This window comes from Pteropus medius, unplaced genomic scaffold, assembly GCF_902729225.1.
Source record: "Pteropus medius unplaced genomic scaffold, Ma_sr-lr_union100, whole genome shotgun sequence".
Lineage (NCBI taxonomy): Eukaryota > Metazoa > Chordata > Mammalia > Chiroptera > Pteropodidae > Pteropus > Pteropus medius.
In genome coordinates this window covers 7403017-7425755 of record NW_024343733.1, presented here as the reverse complement: position 1 = coordinate 7425755, position 22739 = coordinate 7403017, and the positions used below count along the sequence as shown (strand labels likewise).

At 41.8% G+C, this 22739-nt stretch overlaps 1 protein-coding gene across 2 annotated transcripts; it reads right to left on the bottom strand.

Annotated features, from left to right (window-relative positions):
* Nucleotides 1-9279: 9279 nt before the first annotated feature.
* On the bottom strand, nt 9280-10754 carry VPREB1 (V-set pre-B cell surrogate light chain 1). Of its 2 annotated transcripts, none has more exons than XM_039868148.1 (2): nt 10423-10754; nt 9280-10318 (listed from the first exon to the last, which is right to left on the bottom strand). In XM_039868148.1, exons 1-2 carry the CDS (start codon nt 10477-10479, stop codon nt 9917-9919), a joined length of 459 nt encoding a protein of 152 aa, XP_039724082.1. In that variant the 5' UTR covers nt 10480-10754; the 3' UTR covers nt 9280-9916. The 2 variants fall into 2 exon arrangements, with proteins under 2 accessions (XP_039724082.1, XP_039724081.1); XM_039868147.1 differs by having other exon boundaries at nt 9487-10332; nt 10423-10747.
* Between the last annotated feature and the right edge of the window lie 11985 nt (nt 10755-22739).

Here is a 22739-nt window from a genome sequence, read left to right as displayed (position 1 = left end):
CTCTTCCAGGGCCTCTGCATCAGGTCATAGGAGAAGAGAGGGGACTTGAGGATGAAGGGACCATTCCCAGGGGTCTTAACCTGAAGCTGTGCCAAGGTCAAGCTCAGGGTGCATGGGGCTGAGCCTGCAGGCAGGGCGTGGAGGGCTGCACCTGTGCAGAGAGTGAGGAGGGGGAGCAGGAGAGGGTCCAGGTCATGGTGATAACACCTTGAGCTCCGCCTCCTGAGCCTGCTGCTGGGCAGGGCTCTCCCAGGACCTCTTATTGTTGGCTCCTGTCTCTTGCAGTGAGCTCCCTGTGCATCCGAGTGGCTGGTTCCAAGAAAAGCAGTTAGGAGCAGGGCCTTCTCCCGGGGCTCTCCACGCACCACAGAGCTTCTCCTGCCTCAGGGAGGGTGAGCTCTGCCTTTGGATCTTAGATGAAATCAGGACCCCAGAACTTTCATCGCCACCATAATAATGGCACTGCCTTTGGTTCCAGCTGCCCTGGCCCCAGCGCTGAGCCAAGCACTTCTGACAAGTGTTGGATTTGGCGGATCCACATACCTGCCTGCTGTGGACACCCTCTGTCAGCCAGGCTCAGAGCCATCAGAGCAGAATTAGGAACATGAGTCCTTCTCCTCTTTCAGATTGCTTGCCTTCGATGCCTCCAACACTGTCATCTGGCCCCAAATCACATTTCTTTTGGGACATTCATCCCATTTATTGAAGGTCATTTGCATTTCAGGTATTTTTTAAGCCTTGGTCTAAACAGACTAATAGGAAACAAAACCAATTTTCTTCATGTTGTCCTTGCAGCAGACAGTTTAACCAAGGAAGAGAGGTCACAGGCAGCATCACATTCCTCTCTGTGTCCCTGGGCAGCAAAGCGTAGAGTGAGGGGTGGTCCATGGGATTGAGGACACTAAGGGGGATGGCAACAGCCCAGCCAGGGGGAGATCTCCATATACGGCACTGTGCACTCACCACCAAAAGTGTAGTTTCCTTCCGTCACCATGTTTGACTCCCTTTACCCCCAAATACCTTGTAATTTAGGTGTGATGGCAGTAGGGGCAGAGGAGAGAAAGACATCCTCACCTGGTTGAGACCATGCGGATATCAGGAATACTGACTAAAGGTCCAAACCCTAAACTGAGTCAAACTAAGGTTATCACATTAATTAAAAACTGACCAGCAACAACGAAAGATGGCGATTCACAGAGCGATTTGGCAAATAACAGAAAGAAAAGCTATCCAAATTGAAAAGGAAGAAGTAAAATTATCTCTGTTCACAGAGGACGTGCTCTTATATAGAGAAAATCTTAAAGATTCCACACAAAAAAATATGTTAGAACTAATAAATTCAACAAAGGGGAGAAGGTGGGGGAATGCTTCCACCATGGCCAAGCCCTCCCCTTCCCCTCAGCTTAGGGAACAGGCTCCCTGGGTAAAGAGCCTCTCTCGTCTGCCGTCCCCTTTCTCATTGCTGCACCCTCCGCCCACTTGAAGGAGTCTGTCTGAGTCCCATATCCCTCATCCTCCCCCATTTCCAGTAGCTCTGGAAGAGCTTTTTCAGGAGGAGGACAAAGATGATTTCCCTGGAGGCCGATTGGATCCATGGGAGCAGCTCTGCAGGACTCCAGTGACCCAAAGGGTCAGAAGGGCAAACGCCCCCAGTTGACCAGCCCTGGCCACTTCTCCCGGCCCTGCCAGCACCATTAGAAAGACAAAACTGCAGCCCACTGCCCACCTAATGGCCCTTGACAGATGCTGGCTGTGACCAAAAGCACAGTACCCAAGGGACAGCCTTTGAAAAGACATCTGTGTTCAATGCGGTACAAATAAGATTCCTCCAAGATACAGATTGTGAGCAAAGCTCTTAAAAATATTTATCTCGGAAACCACTAGAACACACACAAACCTGACATGTGCATACAAAGGGGGGGGAGGGGCGGCGGTGCTTGGATTGTGCGGACTCCTCTTCCTGATTCTCTCCCTTTCCTGCACCCCAGGGGTTCTCCCCCAGGGTTGACCACCACCAAGTTCGTATAGGTAGTACCTTCAACTGGAGTGCAATTTCAATTTTAAAAAGAAAAGAAAAAATTTGAGCACTAAAAACAGAAACAAATAAACAAACAAAAAACAAAACAAAACAGCCTTGTGGTGGCCTCTCCACTCACTCCGGGAAAAGGCCAAAGTCCTTACAGGGGCTTCTCAGGCCCCTCAGCCCGCCCACCACCTCCTTCTTCCCGCTCCCAGAACTCACTGATGCTCAGAGAACATTTATGTTCTGAGTGTGCTCCCGCCTGAGGTCACGTACACTAGATACTCCTCCGCTGGTTCGCCTGGCTCACATTCGCCCTGCTGTGGCTTTAGCTTAAGTGTCATCTCCAGAAAGGCCCGTCTTGCCCTCTGTCCTGACCCTGTTATATTTCTCTGCAAAGCTTCGTCACCACCTTATTGATGATGTTAGTTGCTTAGTTGTTCAGTTTTTGTCTCCTTACACCAGAGTGTAAGATCCCCAAAGAGATACCGTTAAAATGTACAGCTGAAACTTATCGGATTTTGTCAACTGATGTCACCATAAAAAAATAAATAAATTTATTTTAAAAAAAGGTCCCCAAGGGAAATTGTATGCTGACAACTGCCGCGTCCCCAAGGCTGGACATGCTTGTCAGCCAACACTTGCTTAATGTTGAATGAAGGAGTAAAGCTCTTGTCCATTAGGGAAGATAATAAGGGGGTGGGGAGGTATGGGAAATGGGTGAAGTGGACAAAATGTGCAAACTTCCAGCTATAAGATAAATAAATCCTAGGGAGGTGCTGGACAGTATGATGACTGTAGTTAATAATATTGTGTTGTATATCCGAGAGTTGCTAAGAGAGTAGATCTTTGCAGTTCTCATCACAAGAAAAAAATTGTAATTATGTGTGGTGATAGATGTTAACTAAACTTATTACGGTGATCATTTTGTAATATATACATATATCAAGTCATCATGTCATATACCTGAAACTAATATGATGTTATATGTTAATTATCTGTCTATATGTATCTATCTTCATACTTCATGTAGAAAGTGGGAAGATATTTCAAATATTAAAAAATAAAATTCAGGATTCTGTTAATTTTTGGATATCTATATTTATCTTGATGTACAACTTCTTGGATGATAGATACATGGCTGATTTTCCCAGAACATGTGGTAATATTTTGCCCTTTAATTAAGCTGTAAGAAGTCGATACATTCTAATCTTCTTAATAGCAAAAATAACTTAAAAGTGTTTTATTTATCTCAGTCAATAAGAGATGCATATCAGATTGAACGTTAATAATGTAATTGTTTGTTTTCTAAACAAATAAGATTAGAAAAGACTCATCATTCCCTGAAAGAGTGAAATTCCAAGCACGATATGTAGTGATCACAAACATGTATGTAATTATTTTGTTATTAAGCCTTACCAGAACTTGCCACATTAAAAAAAATGCAATACCCACCTCCTCTGTATGCAAAGATATACTTCGGATATATTGAATAGATGAAAGCAAAGCAAAATAAACAGAAACAAAAAGAAGTGCATTATTAAACCTAGAGTTAGGGAGAGTTATGTAACAAGATGCAGGAGCCAAGAAAGAAATTCATCCAGGTCACCCCATCTCTTACAGCAGCGTTGGCAGAGAGCAGACATGACTCGGATGCCGGGTCTTGGGTAGCAGAAGAAACCCCTCAGGGAGAGACGGAAGTTTGGCTTGTGGCCAGCAGGGAGCGCTGTGGGCTTGCCCTGGGATGTCTGCACACGCTCAGCTCATAGCAGCCTTCTGCTCTGGGGATTGGGCTTCACATTCACCGACGCGAGACTCAGTGGCAGAGTCCGCTGCACCTGGACTTATGTATTTTCTCAACTGCTTCTTCCTCCTTGTCCCAACCAGCCTGGTATCCCGAATCAGTGCCGATTTCGACGAATGCTCCTCTGCTTCACCTTCTTCCCAGCCTACAGCTGCTGCCACCACCTATGTGTTCACATTCTTCAGATTGTTATGTTCCCATTTGACTCCCTTATATGCCTCACAACCTTGCAAAACATAAAGTGAAATAAACTTATTACCAGATTTCTCTAGAATAGTTTTCTTCTCTTCAGTCACTTTGTGGTGGTGGCATTGTAATGTTTCTGCTGAGCTCAGCTGAGCTATGTTTTCAGAATTCTCTTCCCTGCATGGTTTGGCGAGGGTGGGGCACAAGAGAACCATTATGTAAGATCTGGAAGGTGCATGTAACGCTGCAAGCCATCGTTTCTGTGCCAACTTCTTCCATTATCACCCCAGCACAGGGTTAAAGTGGGAGAGACGGGGTTTCAGTTGTCCGTGTTCTGGTCCATACCTGGCTACGAATCTGAATGGCCTAGAGTGAGTGCAGGCTCAACACCAGAAGAGAGGCAGTAGCCTGCCCAGACTGCTCCACCGGCCCACTCCACGCTGTAAGGTCCGTCCTTATAACAATCCCGTGTTCTGCACCCGCACACAGCTATGGCTCTTCTCTGGTCAGTTCTACCTGGCATTCACCTACACTAGTACCCTTGGTCTACACATCAGGACTCTCTGCCTCCCTCCAGCGTCTTTCAAATTAACATATTCTTCTTGGTCTCCATTGCTAGTGCTTTTATTCAGACTCTGGATATTGTAGGAGACGCTGTCAGAGACCCGTCCATATCTCTTCAACACTTGTATTTCCATTTGACTTTTAGGTGCTGTCACCTGGGTACCTCTGGCCACCAGCTCCATCTATGCCTGTGTGCAGGGTAGGACAAAAGTGTAAGAAACGAACTCCTCCCAGGAGCAGCTCTTGACCAATAATGGATGAGAGTTGGTGAATAAACACCCCAGTTCTCTGACCCTTCCAGAGGGATGTCGCTGAAGTGTGTGTTCTAGAATATTTGCCAGGGGTCCCCAGTGGGATTAAACTCCAGTTGGCCAAAGTGGTAACTTGTTTTCTGCCCTCCTTCCCTTCCCTCTCCATGTTTCCCTAGGATCTCCCCTCAAATGAACTACTTGCACTTGATTCAGGATTCAATTCTTAAGAAACCCAAATTAAGAAGCTGTTCCTGACAAAGAGGTCTTAAGAAGCAGAGCAGGTCTTCACCATGAGATACTGGAATTGGATGGCTCATCAGACAAATCGACGTAAGGAACCCACTGCTGGTGTTACTGAGTAGAGTGGCGATGGCTCTAGAGTGCTGGGTACTCCAAGTAATGACTTTTACCTAATACGACCTCACAGGTAATGAGCATGTTGCGTTTAAGTGGAAGGGGTTGCACAGACTAATGCAATATCTCTAGCATTTGAGTGATAGGATGGAAATCGTCATTATAAAACTGTGAAGTGTGTTAGTTGTTGCTAAATGCCAATGGAGCCCTGGAAGAAGAAAATGACAGGCTCAGGAAATCCAATTGATATGGGAGTTAGATGGCGTCCACGGCAGAACTCAGAGACCTTCATAATCTGTGGCTGGAGGGCAGACCAGGATCCTGAGGGTGAGAGTAATGGAGAAAACGAGGTGATCGACCTCACGGCCCCAGTAAGACTGACACCAAAGTCAGGGCTGTGATAGGAAGGGTGTGGGACCTGAGACTAGAGTTTGTGGGGTGACACTCGGGCACTTTTCAGATGCCCTGTAGCCCAATCACCAATCGCCCAATGGTTTTAGCATCCATATATGATCCTTGCCTTAATAATCACTATTATCACAGTGAGGGCTGCAAAAATAATAATTTTCTCATTATACTACCCTTTCTCCATATGTAAACTCTTTCTCCATTCAGTGTGCTATTAATCATTATCCTTTCAAGAATTAGCTGGTGTTTTTGCCTAAATTTTTCAAATACTGAAATCAAAATTGAATGTACTATTTTTGACACATCGACACGCTCTTGGTGAGAGACGAATTTGAACAGGTTTGTACTGGCCAAAGATAGAAAAAGTTATAATAATTGCAATGGATTTAAATACCTCAAATATGCTTATGCTCATGAACTTCTAATGATACTAACACAGTAAAGTTGGATGATGCTGGCACACTGACTTGTTATTTTTATAGTTGGTAAGTAAAGGGGAGTAAAATAAAATGTTTATTCTGCCTTTACTATACGAATAGTCCCTCAGGTGACTAAGTCATTGATAAAGGGAAGTTTCTTTCACAGAAATTTTATAGCTAATGAATGAAGAAGGAATGCTAGAATGAAGATATCCCCATTTTGCATCCCATAATGAATGAATGGATTTAGGCATTGTGCATACATTACAAAAATGCATCTTAGAATGAAATACAAGTGACTGTGTCATCATTCCACCTTCCTTTTTTATGGGGGGCCGCCTCCTCTGGTTCATCTTGCCAAATCATGTCAAAACCACACTGGCCTTATGTAGGTACAGAGAACCTTTGCATTTCACTCTGTTTAATACGGCACATTCCATCTTCCAAGACCCCTGCCTCTCCCTCAGATCCCCTCCACCAGGGTCTCAGGGTCTAATGTACGTCAGAATGTTGGGGTTCCTTCTCTTCAGTTCCACTGGTGACAAGTCCAAGCCCATTGAGATCTGTGTTTCTGTGTCAAACCTGGGAGTTACATCAAGCATTTTTATGCATGAGCCAACAGTTCTTAGCACCCCACACTCTCGTTCTATATCACCTCTGGAGCCCTGTTGGCATCTGGGGATAGGGGTGGGGGTTGAGAACTCTGCTGTACCAGGCAGCAGATCCTACGGTCTCGGAATCTCACCTTCTCCAATACCTCTCTCCTCTAGTACCAATTCAGAAAGTTTTCCAAGTGTTCCCTTCTCTACATTGGCTTATTTCAACCTTTTCTTTTCCACACAGCTCCTGGATATAATCACTGGCTTCATATGCCGGGCATCAGAAGGTGTACGTGTGTGTGTGTGTGTGTGTGTGTGTGAGAGAGAGAGACAGACAGACAGACAGACAGACAGACAGACAGACGGGTGGATGGACAGACAGACAGACAGAATGTGGCCAGTCACTAATGCGACAGAGCTTTCCCTTCTTAGAAAATCATAATGACCTCAGCTATCTAATGAGATGCTGGAATGGCAGGGTCTCTGGAACCCAAGAATTCACTCAGTCATGTATTCATTTACTCAATCATCTATTCACCCAACTCTGTTATCACCTAGTATTTATCACGCACATAAAATGAGTTGAACAGATCTTGCCCACTGAGAATTTGCAGATTAGTAGATGAGAGAGACTCGTGAAATAAATTCAGAGCTGTGTGGTAGGTGCTAAATATAGTTAGGAAAACAAGTGTTTGCACGTTGCAGGAAGTTAGTAACTGCATAAAGCAGTCGAGGAAATCTTGACCCAGGAATGAGATTTGAAATAATTGTGGAACCCTGAGTTGGTGCAGCCAGCTGGAAGATACCGCAAAGGTACAGAAAGTAGCCAGCTTGGGCAAAGGTTTGGAGGCAACAAAATGAATCAGGTGTCAGATCAATTGTAAATGGCTTAATATGACACAGACAGTGAGGGGGGGGTGTACAAGACATGGGACTTGGGACAGAGCCTAGGCCAGCCTCCAAAGAGTATGTCATAATAAGGAGTCGGAATTTTCTCCCTTCAACCTGTACTGTCTTGTCACAGTCCATAAGCAGCTGTTGCTCACTGGGAATGTGACTGGTCCAAATTGAGATGAAGCACAACAGATGTCAAAGATTTAGAAAACAAGAGTTTAAACCATTTGATAACTGATTTTTATACTGACTGCATGTTGACATGATAGTATATGGAATGAACGAGGTTAAATAAGATATATTATTGAAAATCATTTCACCTGTTTAGTTTTACCTTTTTTAAAAAAAATGTAGCCACCAGAAAATTAAAAATGACAGATTTGGCTTGCCTATGTGCCTTTGAGGGTGAGAGATAATCCAAGGTTAGAGGAGAGGCACAGGCAAGGCTGGATGTGGCAGGAATGAAGATGAGGGGTGCAGGGTACAGACTGCAGCAGGGGCACACGCAAGAGGCCAGATAATGGTCAAGATGAGAAATGACTCAAACTAAGTGAAAGGATTGGATAAGGGAGAAGGCCAGGGCAGGTGACTGATGAAGAAATAATGATACTACTATTTTGCTGAGCACCCATTACAATTAAGCGCAGGTAAGCACTTTATATAAATTAATTGGGCTCTTATTATATTCATTACATACAACGTTGGAAATGTTGGCTTAGAATTCAAGCGACCCTTCTAAGGCTGACCAGAGCTAAGACTCACACTCTGACTGGCTCGAGGCCCGAATCCAGGGTCTCACCCTCCAGGAATCTGGTGGGGCAGGGGCGTGAGGATGTTGGAGGAGCCCCGTCTGTTTCCTGCTTTCTGGGCTTCTTGTCAGAATCCCGGAATCAAGAAGGATAAAAGCAGGAGAAGGGTAGGCTATAGGCAGAAGACAGAATTCCTTTGGAAACACCTAGCTGGCCTTTAGAAACGTGGGCCTGGAGTCTCCTCTTCAGGGGCAAAGGCCTGATGCCATAAGAACTCTGTGCTTTTGAGGAAGTGGGAGCTCAGAGGGTACCTGGAACATGACATGAGCTGAGATCGTTATTTTACAAAAGAGAGGCCGCATGTGGACGGGCCATTACGAAAACGTCTCCCACTCCCGGGGGGCCCACTCGGAGTCTTTTCTGCTATGATAAATGGACATTCTCAGCCATGTTTGGTCACAGGGGAAATGGTTTGCCTGTGCTGTGGGCCAGGGTGGCAGGAATCCACCTGTTCCTTCTTCACCCAACAAACCCATTGATTGGTAAGGTCGCACCCCTCCGGCCTCCAGGTCTTTCCATGGATCCAGAGGTTTAGTATCCCTGGGCTCATCAGGCAGGAGGAGTGGAGGATGACCTTGATTAGCCCACCAAGCATGGCTTGGTTGAAACCTGGAGGCCATAACTGGGGTCTCGGAGCAGGGGTTGGCAAACTGTGGTTGGAGTGCCATATTCGGCCTAGCCTTCTCTGTTTCTGTAAATGAAGTTAAGTAGAAACAGCCATACTTATCTCTTTACATATTGTCTGTCTATGGCTGCTTTCATGCTATAAAGACAGAATTTAGTAGTTGAGAAAAAGATCATATGGCCTGGAAAAATTATTTACAATCTGGTCCTTTACAGAAAAATTATTTACAATCTGGTCCTTTACAGAAAATATAATTGCTAGTACTGCCACTCTCTTGCACAGAAGAGTATATGTATTTCTCTCACCTGGACTAGTAGTTTTCATTTAGGGGACATCGAGCAATGCCTGAAGACATTTTGATTTGTCATAATTAGGGGTGGAAATGTGCAGATACTGGCTTTTAGTGCACAGAGGCCAGGGATGCTGCTCAATGTCTTACAATGCACAGGACAGGTCCCCCAACAAAGAACTGTCTAGTTCCAAATATTAATAGTACCGAGGTAGAGCATCTGCTCTAAACAGTTACCTGGCACCCACTCTCCTCCCCAGAGGCCCAGTAAAGGCATTTCTATGCTTGTTTACCCTGTAACTCCTGCAAATAATTAGGTGACAGCAGAAGGTCCTGTCCTGGGCCAGAGCAGTCTCCCAAGGTGCTTATGTCAGCCCCATGCCTCCCATAACCCGCAAGCGCAGGGGCTCCAGTGAAGCAGACCATGACCAGCCAGTCTCCTGGGAATTTTGTTCTACATTGGTTCTTGGATACGTCCCACCCATTCTGAGCAGCTGGGGCCTACTCAGTACAATTCAGCACACCAGTCAGACGAAACACAGCAAAACAACTTCTTAAGATACAAGCAGCTTTAATCCCCCAATCTAGCCTCCAACAGGGCCTAGCTAGACAAGGAGCATCGCCTCTGCTTTGCACACCATACCACCCTTCCTCCTCCTTGCTCCCTCCACGGGGATGCGTGTCCCTTCTGTCTTTAGTTCATGGTAAGCATGTCCGGGGGTGCCTGGGACACTGAACCATCAGGCCCCTTTTCTTCTTTCCTCTCCCTCTCCATCTCCTTCTCCTTCTCTAAGCTCTGGGCCCCCACAGCACAGTAATACACAGCCTCGTCCTCAGGCTGCAGCTCAGAGATGCTCAAATACCCGGTATTCTCGGCCTCGTCTTTGAACCCAGAGAAGCGCAGGGGGATATTGGGACCCAGTTTCTTATTTGAATGGGAGAAATATCTCAGCAAGAATCTTGGAGGGTGGCCAGGCTTCTGCTGGTACCAGAAGATGCTATAAATGCTGACATCATGGTCGCTGCTCAGGGTGCAGGCCAGATGGATTGTTGTTCCGAGGGACGAGGACACGGACGGTGGCTGATTCAGCACGGGCTGAGGGCCACAACCTGGGGAGACAGAAGCACGTGGGCACTTGGAGCAGGGCAATGAAGGGCAAGGAAAGGGGTCAGGAGCTGCAAGATTTGGGGTGTTCTTACCTGTGCAGTGAACAAGAAGCACCAGCAGAACAGGAGCCCAGGACATGGTGCAGACATAGAGCTCTGCCTCCTGAATTGTGCAGTCACAGCTCCTGGAGCTCTCTCAGGGGAGAGGGGCTGGGCAGCATCCTCCTCCCCTCTCCTAGGGGTGGGGCTATAGCACACCCAGTTCCAGCCACCACCATTCTGAATTTTCTTGAGTTTACAGCATCAGTTAGGGGAACGGTCCCATGGTGGCCTTTGCGGCTCTTGCCTTGGCCCCATGGAAGTATTTGGGAGGAAGCACCTGCTGGAAGCTTGTGGGCCAGTGCCCAGGCGACCAGCCTACAGGCTCAGGTCCCAGAGGGAGAGTGACCTCAGCATCTTCCTGAGGAAGCCTAGACCCACAAAAATAAGGTTCGTGTCCAAATTTACATGTTTGGTGAACAGGAAATAGAGATACATCATGAGGGTGGTGAAAACACCTGCTTTGTGCAGCAGAGAATGTTGGGTCCCTGAGGTGAGTGGGACACTCTGTCTCCATCCATACTCCCAGTACTCCCTCCCTCTAAACCTAGAGCAGCACCCCCAGCCCTCCTGACCCCTTCTCTTCGTGGTGGTCTTCCCAGGGAATGGCTGTGGCAGAGCCCTGGGCCCACTCCTTGACTGGACTCCGCACCTGCAGAGGTTCTGTTTGCCCTGCCCCAGCCCTGCCTGGGTTTGATCCCATCAGCAAGCACTTCCAGGAGGCCCAGGGCCTGCTTTCCGCTCAGTGCTGCCCACACAGCCATGCAGGTTGTGCAGCTGGAGGCTGTCCGGGGGCTCAGACAGAGACTCCTGCATTAGTCAGGGCTTGCCAGAGAAACAGAACCAATAGGATATATATATACACTCTATGTATATACATCATATATATATATATATTATATATATATATTATATATATATTATATATATATATTATATATATATATAATATGTAGATATTATATGTAGACACACAATTTATTATGAAGAATTGTCTCACATGATTATGTGGACTGAGAAGTCTCATAAGCGGCTGTCAACAAGCTGGAGGCCCAGAAAAGCTGGTGGTGTAATTCAGCTTGAGTCCGAAGTCTGGGGAATCAGGGGAGCTGATGTTGTGAATCCCAGTCCAAGGGCAGGGGAAGATAAGAGGAGATGTCTCAGCTCAGTGGGCAGACAGAGAGCAGAAAGGGGCTAATTCCTCCTTTCTCCCAGTTTCTGTTCTACTCAGGGCCTCAGTGGATTGGATGACGCCCTCCACATAGGGGAAGGTCGATGGCTTTACTGAGTCCATTGGTCAAATGCTAATCTCATCCGGAAACACATTCACAAACATGCCCAGAAACAACATTTAATCAGGGCACCCTCTAACCCAGTCAATTTGACACAGAAAATTAACCATCACACTCCATCATCAATTCCCTCCTCTTGGCATTCTAGAACTTTCTCAGCAAAGTGCAGTCACACAGGAAAGCCCAGGAAGTGAAGTGTGCCCTCAGTTTTCAGTAGGCTCCAAGGCAAGGCCTCTCTCTAGGTAGAGGTTAAAAAAAAAAAGGGTCACATTAGGGGGATGGACCATCTGAGCTGTCATTTCTACTCATGTGGCATGAGCAGAAGTAGCCACTGAGATGAGAACACATCTTTAATCCTAGATGGGCTGCAAGGAGATCCATACCTGCAATAATTCCAGGGCAGAGGATGGGGAAACACCTGGCTGTGACTCAGTCTCCCTGTGGGGCTGGCAGACTGACAGCTGGCTTCCTCTGGTGACTGTGCTGAAGGTCCTTTGGGTCACCAATAGTGAGGACCCAATGAGCTCCCAGCCCAAGTCAAAGAAATCCTATTTCAGGAAAGGAAGGGGAGAAGGGGCTGCCCACCAGCCACATGCCCACCCGTACCCCACAATCACAGAGAAAACATCTTCCATCTGAAAGCAAGACTCCCATTGCCACCACAGGCTAGACCCTGTCCCAGGCTCCTAGGTGATGGCTGACACTTCTGAGCTACAGCAGTGACTAGTGTGGAGCCACCCTCAGTACCGTAAATGAGGTGCTGTGCAGGGAGCATGCGTGTTGTATAATAAAGAATCTGGCTGCTCTTTGTTCCTGGTTTCTGGGAGGGAGCCTCTAAATCCTTAGTATTTCCCGAGTGATAGGAGTGTCTTCGTTATCCATGGGCGGGGCCTGGACTGTATCTGAGTTTATGCTAGTGAGATGATTCAGGATAGGGGCTGGCCATGGAGAAAGACCAACCATGTGATTAGAGAATTTGGGCTTTGAACCATGTGATATCGGCCGGACCTCCAGGGAGGGGAGAGGAGCTGGAGATTGAGTTTAGTGAAACCCCAGTGAAACCCCAGTGAAAACTGTGGACACAGATTTAGGGAGACCTCCAAGGCTGGTGAACACATCCCTGTGCCAGGATGGTGATGTATCCTGAGGATACAGAAGCTTCCCACCTGAGATAACTTCCCTTCTCAGACCTCCCCTCATGCATCTCTTCATTTGACTGGTCCTGATTTGTATCCTCTATAGTAAAATTGTATAATCATAAGTATGGAGCTTTCATGAGTTCAGTGAGTAATTCTAATAAATTATTGAGCCTGAGGGGATTTTGAGGAATTCCCCCAAATTTATGGCCAGTTTATCAGAAGTACAGGTGGCCTGAGAATTTCTGAGCTTACATCTGGTGTCTGAACCAACCCTGATGGCAAATGGATCTTGAACTTCTAGCCTGTAGAACATTGAGAAAGTTAATCTTTGTTTGTTTAAGCCATTGAGTTCATGGTATTTTTAATAGTAATGTCTTTTTATTTTTTATTTTTTAATTAATTATTTTTTTAATGATGACATTGGTTAACAAAATCCAATAAATTTCAGTCTTGACCTCCATCTTCACATAGCTGTCTTCCCTTTGTGTCTGTCTGTGTCCAAATTTTTCTTATAAGAACACTAGCCATATTTGAGTAGGGGCCATCCTAATCAAGTATGACCTCATATTAATCTGATTATATCTGCAAAGACTCTATTTCCAAATTAGGTTATATTTACACGTATCGAGAATAAGGATGTCAATAAGGATATATTCTGGGGGGACACAATTCAATCCCTAACAGAAAATGTCATCTTAGCAACATAAATCTTCCAATTCATGAATGTGGGACACCTTTCTATTTCTTTAGGTCTTCTTTAATTTATTTCTGTTTTGTAATTTTGTGATTTTCAGTGTGCAGATCTGTCATCTACATGGTTTAGTTTCTTCATAAGTAATTTATTCTTTTTGATGCTTTTGTAAATGGAATTGTTGTTCTTAATTTTTTTTGGATGGTTTGTTGCTAGTGCATAGAAATACAAGTGATTTTTATTTGTTGATTTTATATCCTACAACTTTACTGAGCCTGTGTAGATTCTAAAGGGTTCCCTATATATAAGATCATGTCATTTGTGAGCAGGTATAATTTTATTTCTTCCTTTCCAATTTGGATGCCTTTTATTTCTTTTACTTGCCTAATTATTCTGCCTAGAATAAAAGTGGTGAGAGCGGACATCCTTGTCTTGTTCATGATCTTAGGGGAGAAGCTTTAACCATTGAGTACAGTGTTACCTGTGGGATTTTCTTATAGACCTTTATTATGTTGAGGTAGTTTGTTTCTATTCCTAGGCATTAACTGTTTTTTTAAATCATAAAATTGCCTTGAATTTTGTCAAATACTTTTTCGCATCAACTGAGGCGAGCAAGTGGTTTTCTTCTTCATTATACTAATGTGGTATATTATATTGATTGATTTTCAAACGTTGAATCATTCTCATTCTGGGGATAAACTCCACTTGGTTGTGATGTATAATCATTTAAAAATGCCATCGAATTGCATTTGCTAGTATTTTTTGAGGATTTTAGCATCAATAATCGTGAAGGACATTGGACTGTAGTTTTCCTTTTTCGAGTGTCTGTCTTCCATAGGTATTAGAATAGTGCTTACCTCATAGCATGTGTTAGAAAGTTCTTCCTTCTCTTCAGTTTTTTGGAAGCATTTGTGAAGCATCGGTGTTAATTCTTTAAATATTTGGTAGAATTTGCCAGTGAAGTCATTTGATCCTGGCTTTTCTGTTGCTGGAAGTTTTTCTGATTACTGTTTCAATCTTTTAGAAAGATTATAGGTCTATTCAGAATTTCAGATTCTTTGTGATTTGGTCTTGGTAGGTTTTGTGTTTCTAGGAATTTTCCCATTTCATCTAGGTTATCTAATTTGTTGTTGTATAATTGTTCATAGTAGTACTTTCTTACCACTATTTTTCTTTTTAAAAAACAGCTTTACTGAGATATTGTTGACATATAAAATTTATATATATATATATATATGGTGTACATCTTGATGTTTTGATATACGTGTATATTGTGAAATGATGACCATAATCATATTAATTAATATATTTATTACTTCTACATAGGTAACGTGTGGGTGTGTAGGTGTGGTGAGAACATTTAAGATCTATCCTCTTAGCAAATTATAAGTATAAAATACACTATTGTTAAGTATCGACACCATGAAGTACATTAGATCTCCAGAAATTATTACTTTTGTATAACGAAAAACTTTGTACCTTTGACCAACATCACCCTATTTTCCCCTTCCCCCAGTCCCTGGCAACCACCATTCTACTCTCTGCTTCAATGAATTTGACTATTTTAGATTGCACATAAGAGGGAGATCATTCAGTATATCTTTTTCTGTGTCTTGCTTATTTTGCTTAACATAGTATTCTCCAGCTCCATCCTTATTGCAAATGGCAGGATTTCCTATGTAAGCCTAATATTTCATCATATATGTATATAGCCATTGTATACGAATAAAGGAATTTTTTTATATCCATTCATCCATCAACAGACATTTATGTTATTTCTACACCTGGAATAATGCTGCGGTGAACCTGGGAGGGAAGATATCTCTTTGCTATCCTGTTTTCTTTTTTTTAATTGCAGGTGGCATGTGATATTATATTAATTTCAGGTGTACAACATAGTGATTAGACATTTATATTCCTTACAAAGATATCATCCTGATAAATCCAGTACCCATCTGACACCATACATAGTTATTACAATATTGCTGGCTGTATTCCTTATGCTATACTCTACATCCCCATAACTATTTCGTAACTGCCAATTTGTATTTCTTAATCCCTTCCCCTTATTCACCCACCCCCAAACTCTCTTCCCATCTGGAAACCATCAAAACATTTTCTGTATCTATGAGTTTGTTTCTGTCCTGCTTGTTTGTTTATTTTGTTCTTTAGATTCCACACGTAAGTGAAATTATATGGCATTTGTCTTTCTCTATCTCACCTAATCCACTCAGCACCCTCTAGGTCTATCCATGTTGCGGCAGATGGCAAGATTTCATTCTTTTTATAGCTGAGTAATATTCCATTGTACATATGTACCACCTCTTCTTTATCCATTCATCCATCGATGGACACCCAGGTATCCTCCATATCTTGACTATTGTAAATAATACTGCAATGAACATATGAATTCACATGTCCCTTTGAAGCAGTGTTTTGGATTTCTTTGGATAAATACCCAGAAGGGGGATAACCGAGTCCTTCTTTATCTCTCGTTATAGCCTTTGTTTTAAAGTCTCTTTTGTCTGGTGTAAGTATTGTTACTCTGGCTTTTTTGGCTGATGTACTTTGTGTAGTGGCAGAGACACAGAGGCATAGATAGCACCATGCGGATATTGCCAAAGGCAACCATTGTGGCCAGTGCCACAACTGGTCTACCTGAGCCACACTTGGCATGGCCAAGGAGCACAACTCTGGGCAAAGGGCATTGACTTCTTGTGGGCCTTCTTTTGATATTGTTTTGATGATCTCTGGATTGCCTTGCCGGATAGAGGAATCATGCTTCCATTGCCTGGAACAGTGGTTACTGGCTTTTGTTTAGATGGCTGAGTAATCTCTTATCAAATGGTAGTTCAGCAGCAGCCTTAAAGTTCTCTCCAGAACAGGACACTTCATTCTTTACAATATGGATAGTCTATAATTTTTCAAAATATTTAAGTTCAACTTCCTTTCTGATGAACGGTTCTGCTTCTAAGTTATTTTATTCTACTTGCATTTTAATGTAAGCAGTCAAGAGAAACCAGACCACTCCTTCAGCATTTTAGTTAGATATTTCATCAGTCAAATAACTAATTTCATTTCTCACAAGTTTTAACTTCCATAAAACACCAGGACAGGAACACAACTCAGCCACAGTCTTTGACAGTTTATAACAAGGATAGCATTTCCTCTATTGTCCAATAAAGTGTTTCTCATTTCCGTTTGAGACCTCATCAGAATGGCCTTTCCCATCCATATTTCTACCCATATTCTGTTCAGGACTACTTAAGTATTTTCTTAAAAGATTGAAGCTTTCTCTACAGCTCTCCCTTTTTTTTGGTGGGGGGGTCCTCACTAGAGTCATCATTAATGGGCCATTCACAGCAATGCAGGCTTTTTCTAGCATGAATCTAAAAACTCCTCCAGCTGCTTGCTATCCCTTCTCCAGTTCCAAAGCTGCTTCCACATTTTTAGGTATTTATGGAATACCTAAAACTTCAGGTATTTGCAGCACGCACATTTCTCTGTACTAGCATTCTTAGTTCAGGGGGCTATAATAAAGTACAGTCGTGTCACTTAACGACAGGGATATGTTCTGAGAAATGCATCATTAGGTGATTTCATGATTGTGTGAACCTGCATGGTATAGCCTACTACACACTTAGGCTGTATGGTATAACCTCTCTCCTCGGTTCTTGATACTGTCATAGAGTTGTAATCCTTTCGGAAGGGATAGTAGCTGGCAAAGGTCATCCTCAGGTAGTAGGCCTTAAAAACTGCTATAACTCCTTGATCAAAGAGGTGGTGTTTGGAGGGAGAAACACCACTTTGATCAATATCACCAATATTTTTATTGGTGAAGATCACCAATAAAAAGAGGATGTCCAGGTGAATTATCAACAATACACGAAATCTTGAAAGGTGTGTTATTCTTCAAACTACTCAATTTTGCTGGCATAACAATTCAAGAGGGCATTTTGGAAGAGGAGCTGGATCACCCTTGATTTCTTATTGTTCCTGTAGTACACTGGCAGTGTGTGCTTATTGATAGGCTTGAAGGCTCTGGGGTTATCTCTGCCAGATCACAAAGGGTTTCAATATGCAGCCTGCAGCATTGCCCCCAAGCAATATGTTTAACCTGTCCTTAAAAGCCTTGAAACCTGGCATTGACTTGGCCTCCCTTTGGATGAAAGTCCTTTTAGGACTCCATTCCCAGAATAGGGAGGTCTCGTCTGTAGTGAATATTTTCTCCGGCAAGTAATTTTCCTCCACAATCAGCTTATCTAGAGTTTCTAAAAATTCTTCAGCTGTCTTTACATCAGCAGTCACAGACTCACCACTCACTTTCAAATTATGTAATAAATAACAATTCTTGAATTATTTTAACCACAATTTATCAGTCAAGCCCTCCTTCCCCTGGAAACTGCAAGCCTTATAATAGACTTCTGAGTTCTGAAATAGTTACTTGAGACAGGTTCTGCCTACATATAATTGCCTAGGGAGAACAACTGATTCTTGTTTCTTTCTAAATTGTTGTCACCTGTTTGGTTCCTTGTTATAATTTCGATCTCTTTATTGCTATTTTCATTTTTTTCATACATTGGTTTTCTGATTTATTTTGGTTTTTGTTCATGGTTTTTCTAGCTCATTGAACATATTTGTAAACTTGAGAACTGGACATCCTAAATATTAAGCTGTGTAACTCTGGAGAACTAATTCTCCCATTTTGAGAGATTGCCAATTTTTGTTTGGGGCCGAAGCCAGCCATTTATGACTTCCAAACTGTTATTGTGAGGTGTGTATTCCATGTTACATGTAGTTACTGAAGTTCCTGTCCCATTATCTCTGGGGTCAGCCAGTGACCTGACAAAGAGTTTCATTAATGTCAAAAAAGTAAGAAAAAAATACTGTTCCTTTAAATCTCCTGATGGATGTCACTGGGGGAAGCCACTGTAGCCGAGAGATCCCCAAATAGGCAGATGGCTGCACCCATCCTTCAGGGAATTACTACCATATACAAAAATGTACATCCCCAGATTTTTGAAGGACAGGTCCCAATTGCTCAGTTGGTACTGGGCAGCCACTCTGGCAATGTAGACCACTAGCCTCACAGTGCAGTGAAGATACTTCATTATTCTTGCAGCAGTCACTGTATTTCTCTCTCATTTAAGTATTTTAAAGTATTTTTATCGTGCCCTCACATTCGTTTGAAGAAATGAGCTTTGATATAAGAAGGGCTGCTTTATCTTCTGTATAGAGTAGTATAGAGCTTTTTTCCTATCTCCTTCCCTCCTTCCCTCGCCCCCACCTCTAGGGGGCTTAAAATTCACATAACATAAAATTTACCATCTTAAACATTTTTAAGTGTACAGTTCAGTGGATTAACACACTCATATTATGCAACCAACTTTCATCTCCAGAACACTTTTTCATCTTGCAAAACTGAAACTCTATGCCTCTTAAACAACCATATTTCTTTCTCCCAACCAGCCCCTGAAAACCATCATTCTGTCTCCATAGATTTAACTCTTCTAGGCACCTCATGGAAGTGAAATCGTGCAGTATTTCTCTTTTAGTGACTGGCTTATTTCACTTAGCATAATGTCCTCAAGGTTTACCCATATTGTAAAATTTCAAAATTTCCTTCCTTTTTAAGGCTAAGTAATATTTCATCGCATGTGTGTGCCACATTTTGCTCATCCATTCACTTGAGTTGCTTCTACCTCTGGCTGTTATAAATAATGCTGCAGTGAACACAAAGTGTACAGTATCTCTTCAAAACCTTGCTTTCAAATATTTGGGGTATATACATGGGGTGGAATGCTGGATCATATGGTAACTCTTATTTTTAATTTTCAAGAAATTACCATACTAATTTCCAAAGTGGCTCCAACATTTTAAAATCCAACCAACAATTCACGAGAGTTGCAATTTTTTCCCAACCTCGCCAACAGTTATTTTCCACTTGTTTGTTTTTTTTAAAGTGGCAGTCCAAATGGATGTGAGGTCGTACCTCATTGTGGTTTTGATTAGCATTTTCCTAATGATTAATGATGTTGAACATTTTAGTATGTGCTTACAGACCATTTGTATTTCTTCTTTGGTGAAATGTCTATTCAAGTCCTCTGTCCATTTTTAACCACGTTGTTTGCTTTTTGTGGGATTTTAGGAGTTCTCCATATCTGAACATTAATCTTTTATCAGATAATGATTTATAAATATTTTCTCCCATTCTGTGGATTGCCTTTTTACTCTATCGATAGTATCTTTTGATGCACAATTTTTTTAATTTTCATGAAATCCAATTTGTCTATTTTGTGGCCTGTGCTTTAGGCGTTATATCTGAGGAGTAATTGCCAAATCGAATGTCACGGTTCTATAATTTTAGCTCTGTTTAGGTCTTTGAGTCTTACTGAGTTAATTTTTGTACATTGGGTTGGGTAAGGCTCTAACTTCATTCTTTTGCATGCAGATAACCATTTTTCCCCAGCACCATTTGTTTAAAAAACAGTCCTTTCCCCACTGAATAGTCTCGTCACCCTTGTCCAAGATCACTTGATCATATGTGTGAGAGTCTATTTCTGGGCTCAGTTCAGTTCCATTTGGTCTATATTTCTGTCTTTATGCCAGTATCACACTGTTTTTCTTATTGTAACTTTGTAGTAAGTTTTGAAAATAATAAGTGTGAGTCCTCCGATTTTATTTCTTTTTCAAGATTGTTTTGGCTACTCAAAGTCCCTTGAGATCCCATATGAATTTTGGGATGTTTTCTTCTTTTTGGGAAAAAATGTTGAGATTTTGATGGGTATTGCATTTAATCTTTAGGTTGCTTTGTGTGGTATGGGCATTTTAACAGCAGTATTAAGTCTTCCAATCCATGAGTATGAGGTATGTTTCCATTTGTTTGTTCCTTCTTTCAGCAATGTTTTGTGGTTTTCATTGTACAAGTCTATACCTCCTTGATAAAGTTTATTCCTATGTATTTTATACTTTTTGATGCTATCGTAAATGGAATTGTTTTCTTAATTTCATTTTTCTGATTGTTCATTGTTAGCATATAGAAATACAGTTGATTTTTTATGTTGGTTTTCAACCTGCAGTTTTGCTGAATTTAATTTTAACATTTTTTTGTGGAAGCTTTGGGGTTTTCTGTGTATAAAATCATACCATCCACAAATGGGTAATTTTACTTTTTCCTTTCAAATTTGCCTTTTCTTTCTTTCTTTTTTTTTTTTTCCTAATTGCTCTTGCTAAGACTTCTGGTACTATGTTGAATAGAAGTGGTGAGAGTGAGCATCCTTATCTATTCCTGATGTTAGAGGAAAAGTTTCAGTTTTTCACTCTTGATCATTATGTTAGTGGTGCAGTTTTCATATATGGTCTTATTATATTAAGGTAGTGTCTTAGTCCACTTGGCCTGCCATAACAAAATACCATAGACTGAGTGCCAAAGCAACAGAAATTTATTTTTTCATAGTGCTGGAGGCTGAAAGTATGAGATCAGGGTGCTAGTAGTCAGGTTTCTGTAAGGGCTCTTTCTTGCTTGCAGACTGCCACCTTCTCATTGTGTCCTTACATGGTAGAGACAGAGGGAGAGAGGCAAGAAGGGAGGAGGGAGAGAGTCTCTAGTCTCTTTTTATAAGGGCACTATTACTTTCAGACCAAGGTCCCATCCTCATGATTTAATTGCCTCCCTAAAGCCCCATCTCCAAGTACCATCACATTGGAGGTTAGAGATTGAACGTATGAATTTGAGACTGACACAAATATTCAGTCCAAAACATGTTGTTCCTTTGTTTTATCGTGAAAAGAAATTGTTTTGTCAAATACTTTTTCTGCAACAATTGAAATCATTGTGTCATTTTTGCACTTTTTTCCGTTAATGTATGTTACATTGATTGATTTTCATATATTTGACAATCTTTGCATTTCAGGAATAAATCCTACTTGGTCATAATGTGTAATGCTTTTCATGTCCTGTTAAATTCAACGTGCTACTATTTCAGTGAGGATTTTTGCATCAATATTCATCACAGATATTAGTCTATAATTTTCTTCTAGTGTCTGGCTTTGGTCACAGTAATGCTGTCCTCAGAGAATGAGCTTGAAAGTTATCTTTCCTCTTCATTATTGTTGAAAGATCATGAAAAGAATTGGTATTAATTCTTCAAATGTTTGTTAGAAATCTCCAATGAAGCCATGTGACTCTGGGTTTTTCTTTGTTGAAAGGTTTTTGGTTACTGGTTCAGTCTCCTTCCCAGTTATAGTTCTGTTCAAATTTTTTTATTTTTTCATGATTCAGTTTGAGTGGGTTGTATGTTTCTCTGAATAGACCCATTTCTCTTAGGTTATAAATTTTGTTGGTGTATAGTTGTTCATAGCATTCTCATATAATCCCTTTTATTTCTGTGACATCAGTTTTAATTTCTCTTTCTGATTTTAATTATCCGAGTCTTGTTTTTCTTAATCTAGCTACAGAAAATCAACTCTTACTTTCATTGCTTTTCTATTGTTTTTCAATTCTCTATTTCATTTAACTCTGCTCTAAGCTTTACTATTATCTTCCTTCTACCGTCCTTCGGTTTAATTTGTTCTTTTTCTAATTTTTTGAAGTGTGAAGATAGGTTGTTGATTTCAGTCTTCTATTTTAATGCACATTTACCATTATAAATGACTTCCCTCTTAGGACTGCTTTTTATGAATCCTGTAAGTTTTGGGCTGTTATGTTTTTCATTTTCATTTGTCTCGAGATATTTTCTGATTTCCCTTGTGATTTCTTCTTTGGCCTATTGATTGTTTAAGAGAGTGTTAACTTTCACATATTCGTAGATTTTCCAGTTTTCCTTTTACTATTGATTTCTAGTTTCTCATTCATTGTGGTAAGAAAAAAAAAACTTTGTATGATTTTAATCTTCCTAATCTTTTCAGTACTTGTTTTGAGGCCTAACATATAGTCTACGCTGGATATTATTCCACATGCACTTAAGAAGAATGTGTATTTTGTTGTTGGTTAAAGTGCTCTGTATATGTATTTTAGGTACATTTGGTTTATAGTGTTGTTCAATTTCTGTTTCCTTATTGATCTTTTTCATGGTTATTACATTTATGATTGAAAGTGGGATGTTGAAGTAACCATTGTGTTTCCATCTTTCTCTCCTTTCAATTCTGTCAATGCTTGCTTCATGTATTTGGGAATTCTGCTATTAGGTG

What these genes read in the sequence shown, in the direction of transcription:
- VPREB1 (XM_039868147.1), bottom strand. Translation starts at nt 10,468, where the DNA reads ATGTCCTGGGCTCCTGTTCTGCTGGTGCTTCTTGTTCACTGCACAG. An exon ending in GCTTCTTGTTCACTGCACAG is followed by an intron (nt 10,333 to 10,422) that starts GTAAGAACACCC and finishes CTGTCTCCCCAG; the next exon opens with GTTGTGGCCCTCAGCCCGTG.